Below are 24,861 nucleotides of genomic sequence, written 5' to 3' on the forward strand. Positions count from 1 at the left end.
ATTCAGCTCTGCAACCTCAGCTCAGAAAGGAAGTGGCTTTACAGCACCCACCTCATCCTTCTTTCACTGACATTTGCTTGGTGATGGAAATGAAAAATACAGCGCATTGCAGTCTGCCACTCAAATTATTTAATAGGTGTTCGTGTGTAAAACCTTGTACCACTAATACAAAAGTGAACACAGTGCTTTAAGTGCTATATAATAAACTCTGCAATATACTAAATACATAAAACATACTATACATAGCATTCTATACATATATGGTTCCTAACATCAGTTGCGTTAAGCATAGAGTCCCAATGAAACAGAGTCTCTATCTCCCCTTCAGATTCTCTGTCTTTCCATAGAACTGAAAGGACCAACTTCAGTTCTCTTAAAGGGAAAGCGCAACAATTACTGTATACAATGTTACCCAGTCATCACTCCCGAATGATGTGGTTAGGAAACTGACACTTTATATATATCAAGATGTCACACATTTTCATATGAGAATATGAATTGTCTTCTCTGGGGTGGAGAGTGCAGTTTAATATGCTTATCCAACTCCCATCCACCGATGGTTACTTCCGTTAATTATCCACACTTGGAATGAATGCTGGAATCAATTGCAACGTATGATTCCCAAAGCATCTTCACCAAAACGGAACACGCGTTTAGTTGTCGTTTTCGAACTTGCAGCTCTTCATCAGTGTATTAATTCTGTTAATCTTTTCAATTTTTACTTAGCTGAACATGAGTTCTATATTATAATAATCAATAAATATAATAAATAAATGTTATAAATTGTGGGATATATGTAATATATACAGCCATTAGTTGTATATAAATTATTCTCGTACACTACAACAATATTGTTGGACAACTATCTGCTCATAAATATATTTTTAGATAATTCAATTCAAAAATTCATAATCTAAGTTATATATTTAATAATTACAAAAATACATAAATATCACAAATTTAATTTTGGAAATTTTAAAAAAGTTATATAATGTTTTGTAAATTTATTGAACTTTTAATTTTTTGAAATTTATGATGGAATTTAGAAATTTTTAGTAATCTTTTTAGTAATAATTTAATTTTCAATGAACATCTTTCATTTTAAATAAGTATAAGACCAATTATAAAAAATCTTTAAAAATCTATAAAAACAGTCAATTTTAAAAGGTTGGAAAAATAGAATATGTCCTCAAAAATGATATATTAATTTATAATAACGTAGTCCCAGTGAATGATGAATGTACCCACATAGGCTATTCCAGATTTGTGTAACATACAAAGTATTCAATACAAAGTGAATATATATGTTCAAAAGAGAATGACTCGGGTTAATTATTTCCAGCTGTAACCTGTAATCTGTCACTATCTCCTCGAAACTAAAGAAATATAATGTATAATATCAATATAACGTACTGGTCTTACACAACATAGTCAAACTGGTCTTGACAATTTAGCAAAAATCAATATAAATAAATTAGAGGTTACGCAATAAATCCAGATCTTTATTTAGACCTTTCCCTTTGTAGCTCTTAAATCTATACAATATAAATTGTCAAGACCAGTCCAACTATGCTGTGTAAGACCAGTACATGACCACAGGTTACAGCTGGAAAAAATTAACCTGAGTCATTCTCAGGTGCACACTGGTAACCCATCCTTTGTGCAGTATAATATGCAGGTTTCATTGGAACCCTGGTTCTTTCAGGAGCTGTTCTAGTTGTGAGTGGTAGGTTTATGCTCAAAAATTCCTCTGCCTTTCCACAGTGGTACTGCTCTACTGAGGACAATAACCTACTCTGAAATCCAAATCTGCTATCAGCTGGGGACCTCTACACAAATGGAAATGTAAAATGGATACACATAAACTTAAAAACACTTTCTAATATAGTTTGTTCCAGGAGGTCTGAGCAATCAGCACATAGGTGGTATAATTTCCTCTGAGAAATGATGATACAAAGTTAATATGTACGAATTAGGACAAGATTTCAACTCAGAATACAGAATTGCTTACTAATAACTTGCAAGTTTCAAATTACTTTGAAAAGTCGTTTACTCCATGTTACATTTTATTTCTTTAATACTTTTTCTTTAATAGTAATGGACATTAACATTATATGTGACATATTTTACACACTTCTTTTGTGAAGTAATTGTGAATAATTATGGCTAGCCTAGCAGTGCCACGAAGTGGGAACTAATAACTCTTATGAGAAAGGAACCTCTCAAAGCTATTTATCCCTCCTCGTGTCTTTTTTAATATTAGCTTCTTCAATATTAATGGCACTACAAAATTTGGAAAATACCCATTAGTGATGTTTGCTTCTATAGAAAAAGCTAAAAGGAAGAAACAAGTATTTAGTAATCATTTACATGGGAAAGTCACAATAGTTTTCTTTAAAACAAGATCAATTGATCACCTCTTGTTCCAATAGTTTTATTATCAAGTTAATTAACAGATCCCTGTACTAATATCTAAATATTTGGAGCCCACCCTGTACTTGACATACTTTGGCCACTGTTCTAAAAATAGACCATGACAGAAAGGCTGAAAGGTGAAATCAAACATTTTACAATCATTTGTGCATAGGAATTTGTTCATAGTTTTTTTTAGTCCGGCCCTCCAACAGTCTGAGGGACAGTGAACTGGCCCCCTGTTTAAAAAGTTTGGGGACCCCTGAGTTAAGACAATTTTCCCAAGTTCTACACTTTGTACCTCTGCCTGGAGAGGTTAGGCAGCTAGTGACCAGATGAAGGAATTTCTAAGGAGAAGAATGCTCTCTTCAACTGTCATCTATGGTAAGTGATGTCAAGATGCTTCCAATTTACAGCAACCCTGTAAATTAATAACTTCCAAACATACTATTAAAATTCTTGGTCATGGCTTGCAATCTGAGGGCTCTGGCTTCCTTAAGTCAACACAACTCTTTTCCTGCTGTCTTCAGATTTTCCTAGCATTGTCATTCCAGAGAGCCCACATGGTGTAGTGGTTAAGAGCAGGTGCACTCTAATCTGGAGAACTGGGTTTGATCCCCGCTCTGCCACTTGAGTTGTGGAGGCTTATCTGGGGAACTAGATTAGCTTGTGCACTCCAACACATGCCAGCTGGGTGACCTTTGGCTAGTCACAGTTCTTTGGAGCTCTCTCAGCCACACCTACCTCACAGGCTGTTTGTTGTGAGGGGTGAAGGAAAAGGAGATTGTAAGTCCCTTTGAGTCCCCTTTCAGGAGAGAAAGGGGTGTGTATAAATCCAAACTCTTCTTCTTCTCTATTATCTTCTTGTAACATGACCTAAGTACGATAGCCTCAATTTAGTCATTGTAATTTCTTGCAAAAGTTCAGTTTTGGTTTAAGCTAGAACCCATTTATTTATCTTTTTGGCAGCCCATTGTATGTATAAAATTCTCCTCCAACACTGCATTTCAAATTAATCAACCTTCTTTCTTTCAACTCTCTTTATGATCCAATTTTCACACCCATACTTAGTAATAGGGAATACTATGGTCTGACTTAACTTGATCTTGGTTGCCAGCAACACATCCTTACACTTAAGAATCTTTTCCAGCACCTTCATGGCTACCCTTCCCAGTCTCAATCTCTTTCTGATTTCTTGGCTGCAGTCTCTTTTTTTAGTTGATGATGGAGCCAAGGAATAGAAAATCTTAAACCATTTCAATTCCTTCATTGTCAACCTTAATGTTATGTAATTGCCCAGTAGTTGTGATTTCTGTCTTGATGTTCAGCTGTAATCCTTTGGTATTTTCTGCTGTAACTTTGACCAGTAGTCATTTTCTGCCAGACATGTGGTGTTATCCGCATATCTCTCGTTGTGAATCTTCTTTCCACTAAGTTTCATTCCACCTTCATCCCCTCCGGGGATGGGGCGGTATAATAAATTGAAACATAAATAAAATAAATAAAAAATAAATAAATCTAATCCAGCTTTCCTTATGAAATATTCTGTTTACAGACGGAAGAGACAGGGAGACAAAATACATTCTTATTGGACACCTTTGCAAATTGGAAACCATCCTGTTTCTCCATATTCTGCCGAACAGTAGCCTCTTTTCCAGCGTGTAGGTTCCACATCAAAGCAATCAGATGTTGTGGCACGCCCATTTCCTTAAAATCGACGGCAGCTTTTCATAATCCACACAATCAAAAGACTGGGTATAACCTACTAAATACAAGGTAATTTTCTTCTGAGAATTCTCTTGTATTCTTCAGTAAGCAGCAAAAGTAAATTTGCAATATGATCTCTAGTACCTGTACCTTTTCTGAATCCAGCTTGAACATCTGGCATTTCTTGTTTCATGTATAGTAACAGTCAGGCTGAGTATTACTTTACTCATGTGAGAAATTAATGTGATGGTCTGCTAGTTGCTGCAGTCTTTGACATCTCCTTTTTCAGAACTGGGACGTACACTGAGGCTTTTCCAGTTTGTGGACCATTGTTTTGTTTTCCATATTTGTATATTCTTGTTTTTGACAGGCTCCATTTCTGTTGTTTAGAAAAGCTCTATTGATTTCCTATCTACTTTTGGAGATTTCTCCCAGTTACTCTCAGAACAGCTTTCACTTTACTTTCTAAAACTGTATGTTCTTCCTCATAATAATTTTTCTTTGACAAATCTGTCATCCTTGAACGTATTGTTTCCGAGTATTTCCTTATTTTGTCTAGTTCAGTTAATGTGTATCAATCTTCCTCTTTCAGCCTATCCATGATTTAATTTTAATATCTTGGATCTTTTGGAACAGATCTCTTTTTCTTTTTTTTATTGTTCTTTGCACTGGTTATTAAAATAGTTCACTTTGTCTCTATGCGAGTTGCTGGAACACTGAATTTAGACTTCAGATTCTATTTCTGTCATCTTTAGCTACCAGGACAAAATATTCCTTTTTTCCTAGGTTTCTAACTACAGGGTTCCTTCTTTGTAAAGCAATTTTAATACCCAGCTTCTAACCAGAGGACTGTTTTGTAAATATCATTTTAGTTTTGTTGAAGTGAGAGTTATGCTGTTTTTATGTCTTAACTTATCTTTTGGTTTTTTCACTATTGAGGCTATTGATATTCTTCCACCAACACTCCAGCAAACAATTCCTAGAGTTAACTCTGGTATTTGCAGGCTTGTTAGAAAGTGAACTACATATTTTGGTCACAATGAATCTGGACAACATCTGGACTAACTCCTACACAACTTCCATGACAAACCAGATTTACTGTGAACCTTTGAGGGTTTACGGCTAAAGCCATCTTTGATAAAGTAAACTTCATGAAACAACAGTATTTCTTCTCATTAACCAGAAAGGTAGAACAATATAAGTCTTACATAAACATTGTACCACTCCTAGAAAAAGTAATGGGAACCACACTGGCATTTACTACCATCAGATCCTCTGAAGATGCCAGCCACAAATGCAGGCGAAATGTCAGGAGAAAATGCTCCTAGAACACAGTCATACAGCCTGGAAACCACACAACACCTCAGTGATTCTGGCCGTGAAAGCCTTCGACAATACACACTGGCATTAATTCTGGTCATTTTTATGTTATTTAATCCTCATCAAACATTTTTCAGCAATGGTGTTCTGTGGCACACAAGTTAAATGACACACATAAAAATTATTGTGCAAATCCTTTTCTGGCACATGATCTCTAGTAGCTCAGTTCTGCTAGATTGCACAAGGATACTGAATGCATTAGTTTCAGTTTTGCTCTTTCATTGCTTTTTCTTTCAGACAGTCCTTTACACTGTGGTTATTCCAGGGGCTATATTTGGAACTTAGCCTACCAACATACTTCCATGAACTAAGGGGAACAAGTATCACTAATACAACATACTTCTTCTTTGCATTCCTCAAGTTCCAGCCTAGTTGGCTACCCTTATACCTTTTCTGAACTTAAGCCACTTTATCAACAAGATCCATTTTGGCATGAGGGTGCGGGTGGGCTGGAACATATAAATGTTGTCATGTTCATATTAACATCCATTAAAATGCTTGCTCTGGACAGTATAAACAGATATAACTGCAATATAGTACCTCGCTGTGAAATTCTTTTTTCAGTACATCTGATCCACAATGCAGAATTACTACTTTTTAATCCTTCGATATTCACCAGTTCCCAGAAAGCTACATAAATGCACACATGGTTATGTACTTGTACAATGTCAGTAGTATATGTATATGTATATTTTAAATCACTAGACGACCTAAACTTAAATGACCTTAGCTGTGCAAACTATACAATCCATCACTTTCCCACTCTGTCTGTAAAGCCCTCCTGCACTCAGATGTTTCCTCATTATCCAGTCTCTCCAATAAAAGACACACACCAGGATAATGGTTACGGCTCTGGTTGATTACAGTTTATCTGTAATAACAGAATTCTGGGTTTACCTGTCTGATTAGACTCTGGAGGGCCACCTATACTTTCCAGCCTCTACCTGTCAAAACATTAAGGCCAGCTCCCAGGATTCTTGTCTATGTAGCTCTAGCCATTGCACCATTACCACAGGATCTGGTGCTGCAACAGATGGGTCCAACAAAAGATATCTGCTGCTGTTCAAGTTAAGAAAACCACCTATATGATTAATGGAAAGTCATGTTTCTGGCCTAAGTAGCTGTCTCTTCCTTATATCCTCCAACTTCAGCCTTTTCGTCTATCTGTGATATCACACCCACCCCTTGGTCGTTGATCTGTGGGATCTCACAGGGTTCCATTGTATCCCTCATGATTGTCAACATTTATATGAAACCACTATGGAGATTTAAGATGGACTGTCATAGGCAGATTACACTCAGTTCTATTTCAAACTTTTGGCTGTAGACACCCGAACCATTGTCTGGAGGCAGTTTTGGAGTGGATGAGGGCTAATTGCATATATAGTGTTGTACACCGCCCAGAGTCCCTCGGGGATTGGGCGGTCTATAAATTCAAATAATAAATAAATAAATAAATAAAATAATAAACTGCAACTCAGTCCAAACAAAACAGAAGAACTACTGGTGAGCGGAAGATCTGACCTAAAACTTCAGGTATCACCTGTACAGGATGGGGGTGCTCTAAGACTCAAGCCTACTTGCTAGATAAGCAGGTGGTAGTTATGGCCAAGGACTGGCTTTCACCAGCCTTGACTGTTTGGGCCAACTATGGCCTTTCCAGGGCAGAAAAATCTGGCCACTGTGGTGCATGCCCTGGTTGCATCTAGATTACATTATTGTAATGCTCTTAAAAAGTGTTCAGACACATATATTGTTGAAAGATGCTGCAGCCAGGATATTGAATTGAAGTGGGTCAAAGGGACCATATTATTCCAGTTGTAGCCCATCTATAGTGGCTCCCAATCAGTTTCCAGGCAAAATACAAGGTGCTGGTATCCTTTAAAATGGCTTGGGATCACCATACCTGAATGGTTGCCTAGTCAGTTATGAATCTATCCAACTGCTGCCATCTGAGGACCTCTTTTGGATACTCCCACCTTTTGAGGTTAGGCAGGTAGAACCCAGAAGAGATCCTTCTTGATTATGGCACCAAAAACTGTGGAACTCTCTCCCTCAAGAGACTTTCTATCCCCTTCTGCAGATATCTGCCAGTGGATGAAGATTTTTTTTGTCACGTGTTCCCTCAGTGATTCCTTCCCCCTACCCTATATTTTAATTGTTTTTAAAATGCTTTATATGTATATTTCACTTTTGGTTTAAAGTGTTTTAATTTTATATATATATGGTTATATATATATGTTTTTGAAGCTTTTGAAGTTTTTTTTAAATTAAGTTGTGTCCTGCTGTATCAAGCTGGTAATCTCTTCTGTTATCTCCCAAAACAGTCTCCAGTTATCTCCCAAAACATTGTTTTGACAGAGAAAACTGTGGCAAGTGTAATAGTGGTTGTCATGGTATCTGTAACATTGTAGGGCAAGACGAGTCACTGTTTTGTTCCTATTCACTACCACTGCTACCACTTCAGATAAAATCCAGCCCTGCTCTCACTCATATGGGTTGCCTGAAGCCAACCTCATTGGAGTGTCTCACAGTAACATAAGTGGCCAAGCAGGTAGGTAAGGACTTGGGTAGGCTCTCTCAAGAAAGTGATCCCTTCTGTCTTTAATGAGTTTTAGATTGTATTCAAGAACCATCAACATGGTTGTGTGTGAAGGTGAAACACAGGGCTTACCTGCTGCGTCTGGTACCTCTGTTGGGCCTGTGACAGATATTGGGCCTGTGGAGGCAGATGCTGAGGTTGTGGTTGCTGGTTATAATATGGCTGTTGGCCCGGTTGGCAGTAACCGCTTACACCTTGTTGACCATATTGAGGTGGTATCTGTTAAAAAAATTACCAAACAGAGATTGGTTAAGATGAAAAACAAAATGAGGAATTTCTATTATCTCACTCTTATTTACAAAGATGTAGTCTTCATTGATTTCAAAGGGTCTAAAGCATTGTCCTGAACGTCCAGATGGCAAAACAAAACCTCCATGTAACTTCCAAACAAATCAAAAAGGGAGAGGCACAGAGTTAACAACCCTAAACGTAAAACCAATAATGTCCACCCATACAATCCTAATTCTATTTCTAGAATATTCCATTAAGGAAAGGACACAACCTACACTGTTTTAATACACAGCTTTCTGAATTGCACCTTAGGAATTTCCAAACAAATCAATCAATATTAGCTCATGAAATGTTTGATGGCACCCACATACTCTGTATTTCAAAGCCACTTTCATCACAAGTTGGCACTACTGACCAGAGATGCTGCGTCCATCTGTTCCATCAGGAAATGGAAGATTGCCTTGAAGCACCAACAAAACAGCAATCTCCCATTTCCTGGTCAGACAGTCATTTGCACTTGGGTAACACCACTCTAGAATCTAGCAAAATATGACAAATCTAAATATTAACAGTGAATGAATATTCTGTTAGCATTCATGGGGAAGGGTCTCAAATCTTTCAAACTCGTGAATATTACCAACTGCCCTGGTTCTCAGAATGTCTTACATCAAAGCAGACACTTGATATGCTCGTTTTGCTTTACTTTGTGATTCTGTATTATAGTAATGAAAGTTTTTAGCCTGGGCAAACTCATTTTCAGACTGCTCTTTGGTTGTTGTTGTTTTATTAGTTATCACAAAACTTCTATTATATTCATTTTAGCTTGTCCATGCTGCCCTCATAGCTTCTGTGACGATCCCTGATTTTGCACACACTGAAAACCACATGTTGGAGCTTAGAGTCCAGCAAACCTGGAGGAAAACTCTCTTCAATTTCCTGTGTAAAAATGTACAGGTGTAGACAAGAGCAAGTAAAGCTATTCTTATAGTCAAGGACATAGGACTGTGTAGTACTGCGTAACATTACTATACTGGTTCATTTACAGCCCAACCGGGGGCGGGGGAAGGGAGAGAGAACGTTCTTAAGTGGCACAGCCTACACCTATGCATTTGGCCACTCCACTGGTGTAAGTGGGAAGAGCAAACAGAATGGCAGGCAGGCCCTCTGCAGCTCCATAGCACCCAACCTGGAACAGGCAGTCTCCCCAAGAGAAGTACCAGCACAAAGTCATAATGGGTGCAACTCGATTCCATTCAGAGTAATCCAGAAATCTGGGGTAGTTACACATTTGGTGGAATGGAAAGACGGATGTGGTACCTATAAAGAACTTGTGAATCAGATCTTACTCTGTACTATATTACTAGCACAGTCAGGAGGAAGCAAAGCTGTTTCTTCTCTGGAAGTATATGAGCATCACCTTTAAGAAAAATAGTCAACCTTATGCAAATCCATGAGGGGTTCAAAGAGACTACAACATTTTATTTGATCCTGTTGACTAGAAAATGTGTTGGAAGGAATGTTGGAGAGTTACAGTTAAGTTACTGGCTGGAACAGAAGCTTTCTGCCTCCTTGTGGTATCTGGGAAGAAGAAGTTGTGGTGATTCTGTTAAATGCCTGCAGAGGCGGCTGCTGCTAGGATCTCTAAGCCTAATCTGTATAATATGTAAATACACCTGTCCAGTTCCTTCAGAAATAGCCAGGCTCAGTTCTTTGGCTAATCTGAAGGATCTTCCTAAATTCCCATTATGACAAGCAGATGCAGTGAGCACTAAAAAAAAAAGCTTATTCCTACACGAACAAAACACCACATGGCAAAGTACGTATGTACTGCTAGCTCCTAAACACCTCCAGCCCCCTAGGGTTTTTCCTCTAATGTGACAAATGTGACAAAAACAATGCAAATAAGAGAATGTGAAACAGTCTGGAAGCAAAAAAAAAAAATCAAAAGGAAAAAAATAGGCACTCAATTATTTTAGAAAAAGTTCAATTCTTCCTTTCATATGAATTTAATTAAATGGGCAGGGACAATTTGGGTATATTATCACTCTACAATAAGAATTGTTTGGCTTTTCAGGAAGTTTAGCTTGCTTTCTACTTCTTTAATTCTGTTACCAGTGAGAGGGAGATAGCATGATATAGGTAAATTTATATTAAACTAGTGGGCCCGGCCACGCGTTGCTGTGGCTCAGTCAGGTGAAGTGGAAAAGAAAGAAAAGGAGAAGCGAATGGTTCAAACATGTGTCATTGGACAATGATTGCAAGGGAGGGGAGGGGCAAGGGGCCCCTCACTCCCCTCCCTCTCTCCCGTTCCCTTGCATGGCAACCTGGCCAGTCCCTCCCTAATGTTCCCCTTCCTCTGCTAGGGTGGGTGGGCCATGTGCAGGTGGCTGGTCCTGTCCCTTTCACGCCCTTCCCTTGCAGGCAAAGAATCTAGCGTGAAACACGCTGGGAGGCATGAGCTACGTTGTGTTCAAATTTCAGAGCGTTTGGTCCAGCAAACCCCTGGACCCTCCCTCACCTTCCCCTTCCTCTGTTAGGGTGGGTGGGCCATGTGCAGATGGCCCACCCCATTCTTTTCACTCCATAGGAAGTGGTTTTCAAGGAAGGCTTGGTTGGTTCCCTTGTATCAGAGGGTGTTGCTTTGACGGCCAGCAGATGGCTGTAAGGAATTCCAAAGAGCAGAAATAAAAGGCTTTTGGTTGAAAGACCGTTTATTCAGACATCCTAGAAAGCTCACACACACGTCATGACAGGAATGAGACCTCCCGCCTAAACTACAGGTTATAACATCCCCTGTCCCATCCCCCTCCCGGTGTCTCCAGTCCCAGTCTCATTCTCATGGGAACGGAATGGAATGCTCATCTTGCACCATAAGATAAGCCCTCTAACAGTGTGTGTGGTTGCAGGCTGATTCTGGCCCGAATACCACTGCGCCAAGGAATGTAAATTCAGTCAAGGCTAAACGACACGTGAAGAGTAGAATCAGCACCGCTGAGATCTTTTACATTCTGTGCTTCTCCTAACAGAAAAACCCTTTCCCCCGTTTCGAAAGTGGAAGTGGAAAGCGCAACGTATGAAACGTAGAAATAAGTGAGTGGGGGGATTCGATGTTTTCTGAATACACTCCATTGATTATAAACCAGAGGGAATATCCCAATCTAAGAAAACCAAATATTGCAAAACGACATAAGCTTAAAGCAGGAGTATCCAGGAATAGCCGCCAAATTTTCGAAGTATGCAAGCTTGTGTCCATCAATTATAGTCGGGTGGGGGTATCTCCTCCGAGGGTCGTAAGCAGGCATCGGAAACGGAGCCTCCCTTTGAGCAAAACTGGAATGAAAGACGGGATGAATATTACTTAAGGAGTTAGGCAGCGCACTTCAGTAAACGGCAGTAACACATCATTGGATCACTCTTTGTAATCCTAAAAGGACCCACTACCTTCTCTTGCCCAGTTTTGAAATATTTTTCGTGCAGTATCAGCCCTCAAGTTTTTAGTAGTAGACAACAAACCCAAGCCCCCCACTAACGAAGTGAAATGGAAATCAGGTTCGATGTTTATCCGGGCACTGAAACTTTTGTAAGTCCCTTGGCTTTGCTTTGAAGGCGAAGTTCGTTGGACCGGCTTTCCACCCTCAGCCTCAGCCAGGGACATTGCAACTAATCCACCGTTTGAATTCTTGGAGGATGTAGCTCTCCGTGGGCAGTTAGGGCAGTGGTGGGAAGGAACCGACCTGCAGTCACCCCTAAAGGGGGGGGTCTTCTGTGTGCTACTTCAAGTGAATGGTGCATTGTTGTAAGCTGCATCTCGCGAAATGGGATTTCAATTCAAGCACTCAATTCGTCTTGATGGTAATTAGTGTAACAACGTAAGTACCTGCTCTTAGTGTTCTGTTCCGTCCCTTCCTCTGATTCACCGCCACTTTGAACGTAGGTAGGGGCGGCAACCGCCGGGTGGTTCCCAACAAGTCCAGGAAAAGCCTCTGCAAAATTTAGAGATGAACTGGGGCCCAAGGGTCGGATACCACCTTGTCGGGGGGAGGAGTGTAGGCTTATAGATATGTTGGATAAACATTCGCAAGCCAATTTAGGGAGCCGCATGGAATGGTGGTGCAGGGAATAAAATGTGTTTGTTTGGAGAACAACAGGTCCACCCACCACCCATAAAACTTCAGGTTCCCCTTGACCTTCTCCGCAAGTCTGTGAATAAAAATCCATCGAAATAACCTCCCAGGGCCGGAAGCAACTGGGAGAGGTTTTAAAAGTCTCATGGGTTTTCCCTTCGAATGGATTTGGCCTCTGGCGCAGGACGCGGAGCACCCCTTGATATAAGCCTCCCAATGTCTTTATTTACGATGGAGCGCCACCAGAACTGGCGATCGGGCCAGATGCAGCCGCCTTGCTTGAGGGAAGCCAAAGTGTCCTGTCGCATCGACCGGCATCATGGCATCGGCTTCTGAACCTGCTCATGCGGGCAGCGAGTGCAACGCAATTCAACACCCCCCCCACGCTTCCAAACGCCACCCTCCAAACATAGCTGGGGATCTCCCTTCCTCCGCTGGAGAAGTTCGCTGAGCCTCGGGCCTCCCCGAAGTCCTTCCGTAGAGGGAAGGGGAGACGTATACTCGAACGGGCTTTGGCGAGGAGACGCGGAGGTCTGAGACCGGCGGACAGTGACATGCTTGTCCAGCTTCGAGTGTAGCACGGTGCGCTGGGATATGGATATCCCCGTAACGAAGAAACATCCCCCCTCCCCGGGAAGGCTTGTGACAGCGCATCAGAAGCCAGTTTTACGGCTTTTCCAGGGAAAAAAATGAACTGTGAAGGAGAAGCCGGAGAAAAATCAGCCCAACGTGAAAGTTGTTTCTATGGACATTTTGAGGGTGAAGCAGGGTACTGCCAAGTTCTTGTGATCCCAATTCAAACCTGGAAGGGTGTTTGGCCCTCAAGCCAGTGGCTTCAGGTGCGCATAGAGCCACCTTGATAGCAGCAAGTCTCCCTTTATCCCCACGGTCCAAGTTGGAGCTCAGGGCCAGAAAAAACTTCTTGGATAAGTAATCACAACGGAACAAGTCTACCATCTTTATTTTTCTGTAGAAGAGGGCTGCTACCGAAGGCCTTGTCCGGGACGATCCACGGAACAAACGAAAAGGAAGGTCGGGTTGGGGTGTTTCCAAAATGGGTTCGGGTAGTGGAAGCTGCTGATTTCTCACGCTGGAACTGAATATGGCACTCCTGAGACCAAGGGAGGGGGAGCTCCGGCTTGGTAGCTTGTAAATCCTTGCCTTTGGTGCGTAAGAGGTCTGTGAGTGGAAGGCCAGTCTAAAGAAATTGGGGTATAAAATCACCATAGAAATTAGCAAAACCAAGGGAAGGATTGTAATTTTCTATTGGTGGGGGCAGGCCATTGAAGGAATCATGCTCTATTTTGCTGGATCCATCTCCAAGCCATCGGGTGAGATCCGATAGCCTAGATAGTCTATGGAGGACTGATGAAAACAGCATTTTGATAATTCTTGCTTAAGAGGGAGTTGTCAAGTAAGCGCTGTAATACCTCCCAAACCAGGGTTTCATGCTCCTCCATCGTTTGTGAATAAATCCAACACATCATCCAAGTACACCTAATTCACCCCTTATATACAATAAATCTTGCAAAACTTCGCTGATAAGGGCCATGAAAGTCTGGCTCCAGCTAATCCGAATGGTAATTATTGGTATTCATATTGTCCGAATTTAGTATTAAATGCTGTTAAATGTTCAGAGTCTTCTGCAATCCGGACCCTGTAATAAGCCTCTCCTCAAATCTAACTTGGTAAAATCCGTCCTGCCTAGTGCATCCAAAAGATCTTTGATTAAGGGCAAAGGGTATTTATTGGACATGGGAAACAGCATTTAATCCACGGTAATCAGTACAAAGTCTCAAGGAGCCGCCTTTCTTTACAAACAGAACAGGGCGGCGTATAGGGTTTGGTGGCTCACCGTATGAACTACGCAGCTGTGGTTCTTATCTAAGAAGGCACGGAGCTCCTTCTCTTCGTGGGCTCATGCGCGATAGATTCTACCCTTGGGCAGCTGAGCTCTGGGCTGTAGTATGATTTTGCAATCGGTATCCTATGGGGTAATTGATCGCACTCCGTTCCTGAAACACCCCGCCAAGTCTCGAATAAGCTTGTGGAATATCTGTGGAATTGGAATTCAATTGAGGTGTGCAAAGCTGTGGAAACTAGTGGTTCAATGTCATTTGAGGTGGGATTTCCACTTCATGTTCTCGCAGGGGGGGTCAGTGAATTCTAGAATTCGCTTCCTTTCCAAATGATGTTTGGCTCCTCGTAATAACAACCATGGCATGCCCAAGACAATGGAGTGTTTGGCTACTGGAGCAAGTATGAAGCTAATCTTCTCCTGGGGACGGTCAGCGCAACGGAGAAGCACGGGTTATGCTTAAATTGGGCCGGCCTTCAGTCTGAAAGTGGGCTGCCATCCATTTGAGTGAACGGGATGGGCTTCAATTAGGGGACTCGTCTGCCAAGCTCCTCAGCCACCTGCAGCCGCATTAAACAGTGGGAGCAGCCGAGTCAACGCAGGGCGGAGGCTAGATACGCTGTGATGCTTAGCAGGGTTGGCTAAAGAGGCTTGAATAGTAAATGGCTGCCTTCACTCACCGTAATCTGGGAGCAGGACCCATGTCCATGGGCTGAAGAGAGACAAACTGCCACTTCCCTCCCCTCAAGTCCCTCTCGAGCAGCGCTTTGGATCTAACCTGATGGAGGAGGACCGACTTCCGCGGGAGGCTTGGCAGAGGGGTGCGCGGCCAGAGCAGTGGGTTTCTGTTTTTTCGACAATTAGCAGCCAGGATGGCCAGGACCACCGCAATAAAGGCATAATCCCAAACGGGCGGCAGCCGCTCGATGTGGTTTCGTGGAGACGGCCGGGCTTACCTATGGGTAGCTGGGGTGGCCGTGGTAGGTGGTTTTGGACGCGGACGGCCCCTCGCACGGTAGCTGCAGGGGCTCGGCATGGCCGCCACTTGCGATCCCAGATTGGATCCATTCTGGCGACGGTGCGCTGGATGCGGATGAGGATCACTGTTTCACCTAAGTTTGACATCCATAGCCTCAAGAAGTATTCACACTTCATGCTCAGGCCAGTCGGGAGGGAGTTTACTAGCCGCCGCATCAAATTCAATGGCAAATTCCGGCAAAAGAACGGGTTGCCCTGTTGAATGGTTTTTATAGTACCTAATGGCCTCGCTTTCAGCATCCTGGATCCTGGAAGCGACACGCAAAGCTTGAGAAATCCTGCCACTGTGCGAAAGTGTCGCCAGCTTGTAATTCGAGAGTTACAAACCATTCAGCAGCCACCCCATCCAAGACTGGACCCTATGTCCCGTGATTTTCACACGCTTCAGAACGCATATAAATCATCGAACTCCTGCATATGCGCATCAAGTTGCAGGATGAAGTAGGGGAGCTTAGAGAAGGTCCCACAAAACGAGCTGGAATGGGGGTCTGTAATATCCTCTCAACCACCTTTGAACCCGCTAGTTGAGGTTGCAACGGGTGGTAGGGCGGGCGGGCTGGGGAGCAGGGACCGCTGAGGTGCCCCAGGTTGAGGGGTGGAGCTGGCCTCGCACCGGCCGTCTCCTCCGTGAGGAAAGGGGAGGCAGCAGTAGGTGCGCCAGGAGGGATTGAAGTAGGGACCTTGCAGTGCTGGCCCTGGCGGCCGGGAGCGGGTAGAAAAGGCATAAAGGTGCGGGCACCGATCTGGGTTCGCGGCTATTGTATCCCGCTGCCTGTTCAACTCCTGCTCCAAGCAGCCACCTCTTTGGCGTGTTAATGCATCCTGATGCGCATGTAGGACCGCTCTTTCAATGCATCCAATTTAGCCTCGCCATCCTGTTGTATGGGTCAGTAGTCAGCTCACTCTACAGCTTGTGGCTGGCCCTGATGCTTTCAAGGCCATGCCTTCCAAATCCATCTTAGAGTAATCCAGTACTTTGTCATGGATCGCTAAATTCTGCTGATACTGCCGCTGTAACGCCTCCTTGGGTCTGTTCAACCTCGAAGTTGACGCCTTTATGCTGTTGTTCACGGTCCCTTTGCAGACCCTCGCTTCCTCTTCCCAGAGCCTGCGCCACGGGTCCCATGCTTCTTTGGCATCGCAAGTAGTTCGGCCACTCTGCCGCCCCAACTTCTCTTTGGACGGAGGGGAAATGAATCTGGATGGGGAGTCAGATCTTCCTCGGATTCCTCCTCCGGATGGCAACTCCTCTTGACTCCTCATGGCTCCTGCACTGAGCCGCCTCCTGCCTTTCTTCATCCGCCTCTGTCCGGTTAGGAACTGATCGGGAACTGGCACGGAAACTCCTTCCGATCGTCGATCCCAATCTCGCCATAGTCCCGTTTCAGCTGTGGATTTGGGACGGCCCCAGTGCTATGCCACTGTTGATCCTTGGGAGCATCAATACTGGCACGCAGTCAAGGAATCGCTGCTCAATTGACTCCCGGTATCAGCATGAAGCGAAGTCAGGACCCATTTCAGAGACTGGTTGCATTTGGGTTTGTAATCTACATGGAAACGTGGTAGAGATCCGACCAACAGGCACTCGATCCATAGACAGCTTCCCAAACGATTCATGCAACTCCACATGATCGCATCCGCGACGCTTCATCCCCAACGTAAGTAGGGGAAGACTGCTGGGCCGAGGATCGGGAGAGAGTTACCAGTGAGACCCGTCTCCCACTGGTTCCCTCAGATTTGAAGGGAAGGCTCGGAACCTCTATGGGGCTACCGTTTCTCTACAGTTTCAAGAATGTTCAATCTCTGCATGTTAAAACACCTGAGAGATCCACTTGGTTTTAAAAAAAGAGTAATATAGAGTGATTCCTGTCATAATGTAAGGAATTCCAACGAGCAGAAATAAAGGCTTTGATTGTAAGACCGTTTATTCAGACATCATAGAAAGCTCACACACGACATGACAGGAATGAGGCCTCCCGCCAAAACTACAGGTTATAATATCTCCTGTCCCATCCCCCTCCCGGTGTCTCCAGTCCCAGTCTCATTCTCATGGGAACGGAATGGAATGCTCATCTTGCACCATAAGATAAGCCCTCTAACAGTGTGGTTGCAGCGGATTCTGGCCCGCCGCCCGTGCCAAGGAATTCAGTCAAGGCCAAACGACTGTGAAGAGAATCAGCACCGCTGAGATTGGCGCTGTTGCGGAACAGAACTGTTGTTCCAACTGTCACAGGTGTGGCATGTACACAATAACGGGCACAGTTGTGACATGTACACAACAGGAGGTGTGGAAACAGTATGGAAACCTGGCCGCACGCGAATGCGACGTTGTGTGAAAATTTCAAAGCAATCGGTCCAGTAGTTTGGGAGATTACCTGTCAGCAGAAAAACGCACTGATAGATTTTTATATATATAGATAGCATGTAATGAACAACCTTAAATCAATAAATTTAGAACCTGTTGGTTGAAAGGATGACAATGTCACCCATCCTTTTTTTCTGGTTTAGCCATCACCTATTAGTTTTAATCTGTTTTTTAACAGCTTCCAAAATATATGAATAACAAATCCAGAAAGCATCACTATCTTGTAAAATACTAGTTAAGGAAACAAGTTGATACACTGCACTTTTTTTGAACAGCACAAAATAATGATTTAGCTGATTATTTCTAACATCAATACAAACAGTGTGGGGAGATAGAAAGATTGATATTCCCTTCATATAATTCCTGTGGCTGTTGGAAATAGGCAAAAAAAGCACCAAGTCAGAAATCAGATTTTTAAAAAAGGGAACATCCGATGGAACACGTAAGCTGTTACGTTTTCACACTCATATAAACAAGGAGGTCTTGTGCAAGATATACACTAATATATTGTCCGGGGGGCGGCCTGGAGGCCCTTCCCTGGACTTAGCGGCCCAGCCTCGCCACCATGAGCCCAGGCGGCGACCTCGTTCCCGGCTCCGGCCCCACCGGCTGCAAGCCGGGCACTCAGGGGGTGGGGCGATCAGCGGGAGGAGGAGGAGCGGCGGGAGACTGCGCCACAGCTGGGCTACTGGGGCACGGAAACGAGACCACAGGGTGGGGGGAGGAGTGCCCTAGAACAGGGGTAGGGAACCTGCGGCCCTCCAGATGTCCAGGAACTACAATTCCCATCAGCCTCTGTCAGCATGGCCAATTGGCCATGCTGGTAGGGGCTGATGGGAATTGTTGTTCCTGAACATCTGGAGAGCCGCAGGTTCCCTACCCCTGCCCTAGAAGGTTTGGGGAGGGATTTAAGGTAGGGTGTGGTGTGCGTGCGAGTGTCTGGGAAGAGGGAAGGCGCTGGGGACCATGGAGGGTGGAGAGGGACAGCGAGAAGGGGCTGGAGAAGGGGAAAGAGGAGGGAAAGGAGGATGAAGCAGAAAGAGGGAAAGCTGAGAAGGAGACAGAAGGCTGGGGAAAGGCAACAGAAAGAGGGGAAGAAACCACAAAGGAGAGGGTGAAGGCAGAGGAAGGCGAAGGGCTGACCCTAGGGGAAAGATACCAAAACCCTGTGGCTTAAGTCACTGACGTTCAATCGGCCCCCTAAGACCAGGGCCGCAGACAGGGATACCAACACCCCAGAAAGGGAAGGCGGGACGGTTTGTCAGGCACAGCCACAGACAGGAGAGGGGGAACGCCACATATATATTAATATACATTATGTGGACTTTCAAAAGTGCTTTGCAGTCAACTGATGTAAAAAGGTAAGATCAAGAATCATCAGACAGCTAGTTCAGTATCCATAATTTCCATCTTAAATTTAACATGCTTAGAATATTAGCACAAGGGTATTCATAGGCCCTTTCTGCACGGGCCAATAAACACGTGTGTACAACGGTAATAAACCTGTTTGGGGGGGAACTTCGCACAGATCCCACCCCTAAAATGAGTCTGCCCCTTGCTATTTTTCCCAAACTGGTTTTTTTGAGAATTGCGCTACTAGCAAGTCTTTTTAAAAAATCCCAAGTTGTAGCTGCTCGCAAGTGAACGGCAAGGCAGGAGGCGCTTTATTCGCCTCCATTTTCCTTTAAAAAAATGTCACGGCTTCCATCGGCATAACTATAAAGGTGTAGGTAGTTGTATTGTGAGCCATCAGTATGGCTGTGGGGGTTCATTTGTGCATACCTGCATAGCTACGCATCGGAGGGAAGTAAACTCTCCTGGCTGAAGTTAATGCCACAAGGAATAAGAGTTTCATCCTCAACCAACGGAGGTGTATTGTCCGAATTGGTTCAAAGGGGGATCTGGTGAGCGCCAATAGTACCGTGTGTAGGTTCCAGGAGGGGAACCTGTGAACTTTTGGTGTTTGAGTTTGGGAGACTCCTTTCAAGAACCGCAGGATATCTGGGTGTACCGAGACGCGGTGGCCCTTAATTTTGGGCCAAACCGTGGAAAGCGCTGCCAGCTGCCTGCGGAGTGTTGATGCTCTAAGGCCCCCTTGCACCTCTCCCTGGAGGAATTCTAAGATGTGAGCCAGCCCCGGTTTTTCAGGGTTCACCTGTCTACTGGAGGCCCATCGTGTAAACACCTTCCAGGTGTAGTCATAGATTCTGGTGGTGGACCTGCATCTAGAGTCTAGGATGGTCTTCTCTAACCTTGCCCTCTCAATAGCCATGCGGTTAGATCAGGGGTAGGGAACCTGCAGCTCTCCAGATGTTCAGGAACTACAATTCCCATCAGCCCCTACCAGCATGGCCAATTGGCCATGCTGACAGAGGCTGATGGGAATTGTAGTTCCTGAACATCTGGAGAGCCGCAGGTTCCCTACCCCTGGATTAGATGTAACCTGTCCGGGTCCGGATGCCACACTGGGCCCTGTGTGAGTAGGTCTGGTCTGGAGGGCAGGGGGATCGGCTCTCCTACTGCTAGTTCTAGGATCGTGGAGAACCATGGTCTGCGAGGCCAGTATGGGGCTATTAGGATCACTAATGACTGTTCCTGAAACAGCCGTCTCAGGAATTTTGGTAGGAGGGGGATGGGTGGGAAGGCATAAAAGGTCTCCTGAGGCCAGGGAGCTGTGAGGCCGTTGGTTGCCATTGCTGCCTGGCAGAAGTAACGGGACATGAACTGGTGTAATTGGGCGTTGTTTGGAGAGGCAAAGAGGTCTATCTTTGGAGTGGGAAAGTAACTCATTATCTGCTGGAAGACCTCCGGTAGTAGTGCCCATTCTGCATTGTCCAAGGTTTGTCGGCTGAGCCAATCCGCAGTGACGTTCAGGTGTCCCTTGATATGCTCTGCTTGAATGGACAGCAGATTTGCCTCGGCCCAATCCATGATCTTGTCTGCCTCCTTCTGGAGAAGACGGGATCTGGATCCTCCTTGATGATTTATGTACGCCCTCGCAGCTATATTGTCTGTTCTGATCAACACGTGTTGATGAGCAATCTGGTCCTTGAAGTGGAGGAGAGCTAGGAGGATCGTGCGGGTCTCTAATAGGTTGATGTGGAGGGTTTTCTGCGATTGTGACCAATGTCCCTGAACCATCTGGGACCCCAGGGTGGCCCCCCAGCCGGTTACACTGGCGTCTGTGAAGATTTGAATCCGTTCTTGGACTAGGTAGGTCTTCCCCTGGGTGAGATTGTGTTGTCTGGTCCACCATGTGAGTTTGGATTTCAGAGAGGGAGGAATGGCTATCTGTTTGTCCAATTTGTGGGTGATGTCCCATTGGTACTGGCGTAGAAAGGCCTGTAGGGGTCTTGCGTGCATCCTTGCCCATTGAACGGCATCGATGGCCGCTATCATCTGACCTAGGATGCTCGCCAGGTGCATTAGGGACAGTTGTTTTCTGAATATGAGAAGAGAGACTTCTTTCTGGATTCTCTGAATTTTGGGCCTCGGGAGGAAAAGAGAGTTTAATCTTGTGTCTACAATTACACCTAGGTGCTCCATTCTGCGTGTGGGTCTGAGTGAGCTTTTGGACTCGTTTATTAGGAAGCCGAATTGTTGGAGAGTGTGTTTCACTAGTTGGACGTCTGCCAATGCTTTGGATTTGGTGTTGGATCGAATTAGTATGTCGTCCAAATAAGGGTGGACGTGGATTCCCTGCTGACGTAGGTGAATTATGGGAGGTAACAGAATTTTGGAGAACACTCAGGGAGCAGATGCGAGCCCGAACGGCAACGCCCTGAACTGGAAGTGTTCCTGGTCTACCGAGAAGCGGAGGAACTTTCTGTGACTTGGATGGATGGGGACATGTAGGTATGCCTCCGTGAGGTCGAGAGAAGTGAGGAATTCTCCTTCTCTGATGGATGCTGTGATGGTGCGCAGTGTCTCCATCTTGAATTTGGTGACCCTCACGTGTTGGTTTACATATTGAAGGTTGAGGATGGCCCTCCAGTCCCCTGATTTTTTCGGGACCGTAAAAAAGTGAGAGTACAATCCCATGTGTCTGTGGTGTGCAGGTACATGTTCGATGGCTTGTATGGAGAGTAGGTGTTGTATTGCATTCAGAGTTCTGCGTCTCTTTTCTGGGATGGAGCTTAGAGGGGATGGAAAGAAGCGGTGTTTTGGAAAGTGTAGGAACTCTATGGTGTAACCTGAGTGTACTACCTCCCTTGCCCAGGCATCTGCAGGTGATAGTTCCCATTGTAGACTGAAGTGGGACAGTCTCCCCCCTACCGGGATCTGTGTGCAGTCATTGTCTGTTTGCCTTGTCGGACTTGGAAAATCTATCACCTCTTCTGAAGGGACGAAAGGATCCCCTTCTAGATGCCCCACTTGGTTGGTATTGTTGCTGCCAGTTGGACCTACTTCTGTCCCCATTACAGGGGAAGGAGCGAAAGGCACGAAAGGATCTGAAGGAGCCCCTATAGGAGGAACCGTCCTGCCGGACGAAGCGTGGGAGTATTCTCCTATCCTCTTTGTCTTTAATTAAGATTTGGTCTAGTTCTTGACCGAAGAGCTTCTCCCCCTGGAAGTGGTAGCCCGTAACTGCTGCCTTGGACAGAGCATCTGCTTTCCAGGAGCGCAGCCATATGGTGCGTCTGGTTGCAACAGAATGAGCCATTGATCTGGCTGCCATGGCCAGGGTGTCCAGGGTGGAGTTCGCTAGGAAGGAGGCACCTATTCTGACCCTATCAATCCCCTCCTTAATGGCTCTGTGTTCAGGTGGGAGAAGTTCGGAAATTCTCTTGATCCAAGCCAGAAGAGCTCTAGCTACTGTGGCAGATGGGAGGAGTGCCTTCATGGACATGGCTAGGCAGTCATGTGCCCTCTTGAGATGCACGTCTGCCTTCCTGTCTTGGGGGTCCTTGATGGAACCATCCCCGTCTCTAGAGACTAAGCTACCTGATTGAATGGAGGCGATGGGTGCATCAATTAAGGGAACTTGTAGAGATTTGTGTACATAAGTTGGGAAGGCATAAAGCTTCTTGGCTAAGGGTGGGGCATTTTTGCTGGTTGTAGGGTTCTGCCACTCTTTCCTGATGCGCTTTTCAAAGGCTTCTGGGATGGGGAAGCAAGATTTATCTGTTCCATCCTGGGGGAAATAGTCCTGGTTCCCCTTGGGTCTGCCCTTGATAAGCTTAAGCTGTTGGGAATTGGGAACCTCCTCTGCCTCTGCAGAGTCCTGCAAATCCAGGGCAGAAATAGTTTTAGATATGAGGAAAGGCAGGTCCTCAATCTTGAAAAATCTTGGGGTCTGATCACTTGGTTCGACCTGAGTTTCTTCAGTGTCAGAAAACTTCTCCTCCTCTTCTATACATTCCCCCTCACTAACTTCTGCATCACTGTCTGATTGATGGGCCTGTAAGGGGTGGTTAGCCCTGGCTGGACAGTCCAGCTCATGTACAGGAGTACCCTGTGGATGATTAAGTTGCTGAATAATCAAGTTAGCAAACTGCAGGGGGGAGATAGAACTCCAGGCATCTGGAATCTCAGAGAGGTTGACCTGCCCCCCCCCTCCTGCAAGGCAGTGGGGTTGGAATGCCCCACATCAGTATTTCCACCTGAGACGGTTACTTGCTGTGATTCAGTTGTCTGCTGCCCTTCATTTTCGACATGTTTCCGTTTTTTTGGTTGCCTTTCGCCCCTGAGTGGTGACAGGATCCCCCGCGCGTTTAGAGCCAGAGCCCTTTTGCGTTCGGGGTGGTTGGTCCGCCGATTTAGAGCGCCCGGAGGGGGGCAACTGACGGCTGGACTGAGAGACTGCGTCTCCTGAAAGAGCGTTCCTGCCCGCCTCTGACTGGGTGGAGGAAGCTCTGGCAGTTGATGCACGAGTAGACTCAGCAGCCGTTCGTGTAAAGGTTTGTCTCTCGGGAGAGAAACGTCCATCTGCCATTTTTGCCGCCCGATTAGTGCTGCCGCTTGAAAAGGAGCCCTCTGAGCGTTGCGCGGTAAAGCAATGCGGCCGTCAAAATGGCGCCCGTGCAAAGCGCCGGCGCGTCGAGGTGTTGATCGTGCCAAAAAACAAGCGGCTGAGGCGCTGACGAGCCGAGGGCTCTGCGCACCAAAAGAAGCGTTAGGCGGCGCCTCGAAATGGCTGCCGCTCCTCTCCACAGAGAGGCTGCCTCGAAATGGCTGCCGCTCCTCTCCACAGAGAGAGGCTGCTGACGATCCCGGCTCCCTCGTGAAGACACGAGATGGAAGGGAGGTGGTAATGAAAAAAGGGGGGGGGGAAGAAGGGAGACAAACACACGAAGAAAAAAGGATAAGGGAAGCTAAAAAAGGTTTGAGCTCTAGGACTTTGCTGAGGAGCTCTGAAAAAAGCCTTGCACTCCTGTAAAGGCAGGAAGTCAACTGGGGAACGAACCCTGACACCGGGGTCAACGGGAAGCACTTCGTTCAAAAGATCCTGCCTCCTGGTAGCAGAGCACAGGAATACCCATCGCAGACTTCCTACGCCTACTGGAGAAGGTGCAACAGCAACCTGGATTGTTTCCGTGGGCTCCAATCGCTGCCTGCACGGATGCATGTGAACGTGAAAACAGGTTACTTTATCCCGACTGCAACCTGTTATACATTTGCTGTGTAGAAGGGGCCCAAGTTTCAACAATAGGTTTCCTTCTACATTTTGTAAGCCACCTTGGACTTCTCTACTGTTTCTGACTATGTATTAGTGTTAGTTTTGCAACACCATGCATTGCTAGGCACAATATTAATAAGCAGACATATGAAAATAATAAAAATAAAAATGCTTAGGAAGTGGTAGTCTTCCACAAATGAATACATCAGAAACAAGAAACTTACTAGGGAGATATTGGGACCATTAGATAACAAAGATACCATTTAGACTGGATTACTGCAATGAGCTCTATGTGGGTCTGCCCCTGCAAACTGTCCTGAAACAACAACTGGTACAGAATGCTGGGCAAAATGCTGCAGGAAGAATGTTGATTGAAATATGTCACAGGAACCACATCACTCCAGTTTCTACCATACCTACAACAGCTTCCAATTTGCTTCTAGGTCCAATTCAAGGTGCTAGTATTGACCTTTAAAGCCCTGTATGGCATCCAGCATCACTCAAGGACTCACCCAACCACCATGC

The 24,861-nt window shown here is 45.1% G+C and overlaps 1 protein-coding gene across 1 annotated transcript in view; it reads right to left on the reverse strand.

Annotated features, from left to right (window-relative positions):
* The window catches only part of ARID1B (AT-rich interaction domain 1B), a 464,069-nt gene that overhangs the window by 338,106 nt on the left and 101,102 nt on the right, over positions 1-24,861 (reverse strand). The window contains 1 exon segment of the mRNA XM_048488244.1: positions 8,174-8,320. Coding sequence (XP_048344201.1) covers positions 8,174-8,320 — 147 coding nt within the window.

This window comes from Sphaerodactylus townsendi, linkage group LG01 (genome assembly GCF_021028975.2).
Source record: "Sphaerodactylus townsendi isolate TG3544 linkage group LG01, MPM_Stown_v2.3, whole genome shotgun sequence".
In the NCBI taxonomy this organism is placed as follows: Eukaryota; Metazoa; Chordata; class Lepidosauria; order Squamata; family Sphaerodactylidae; genus Sphaerodactylus; species Sphaerodactylus townsendi.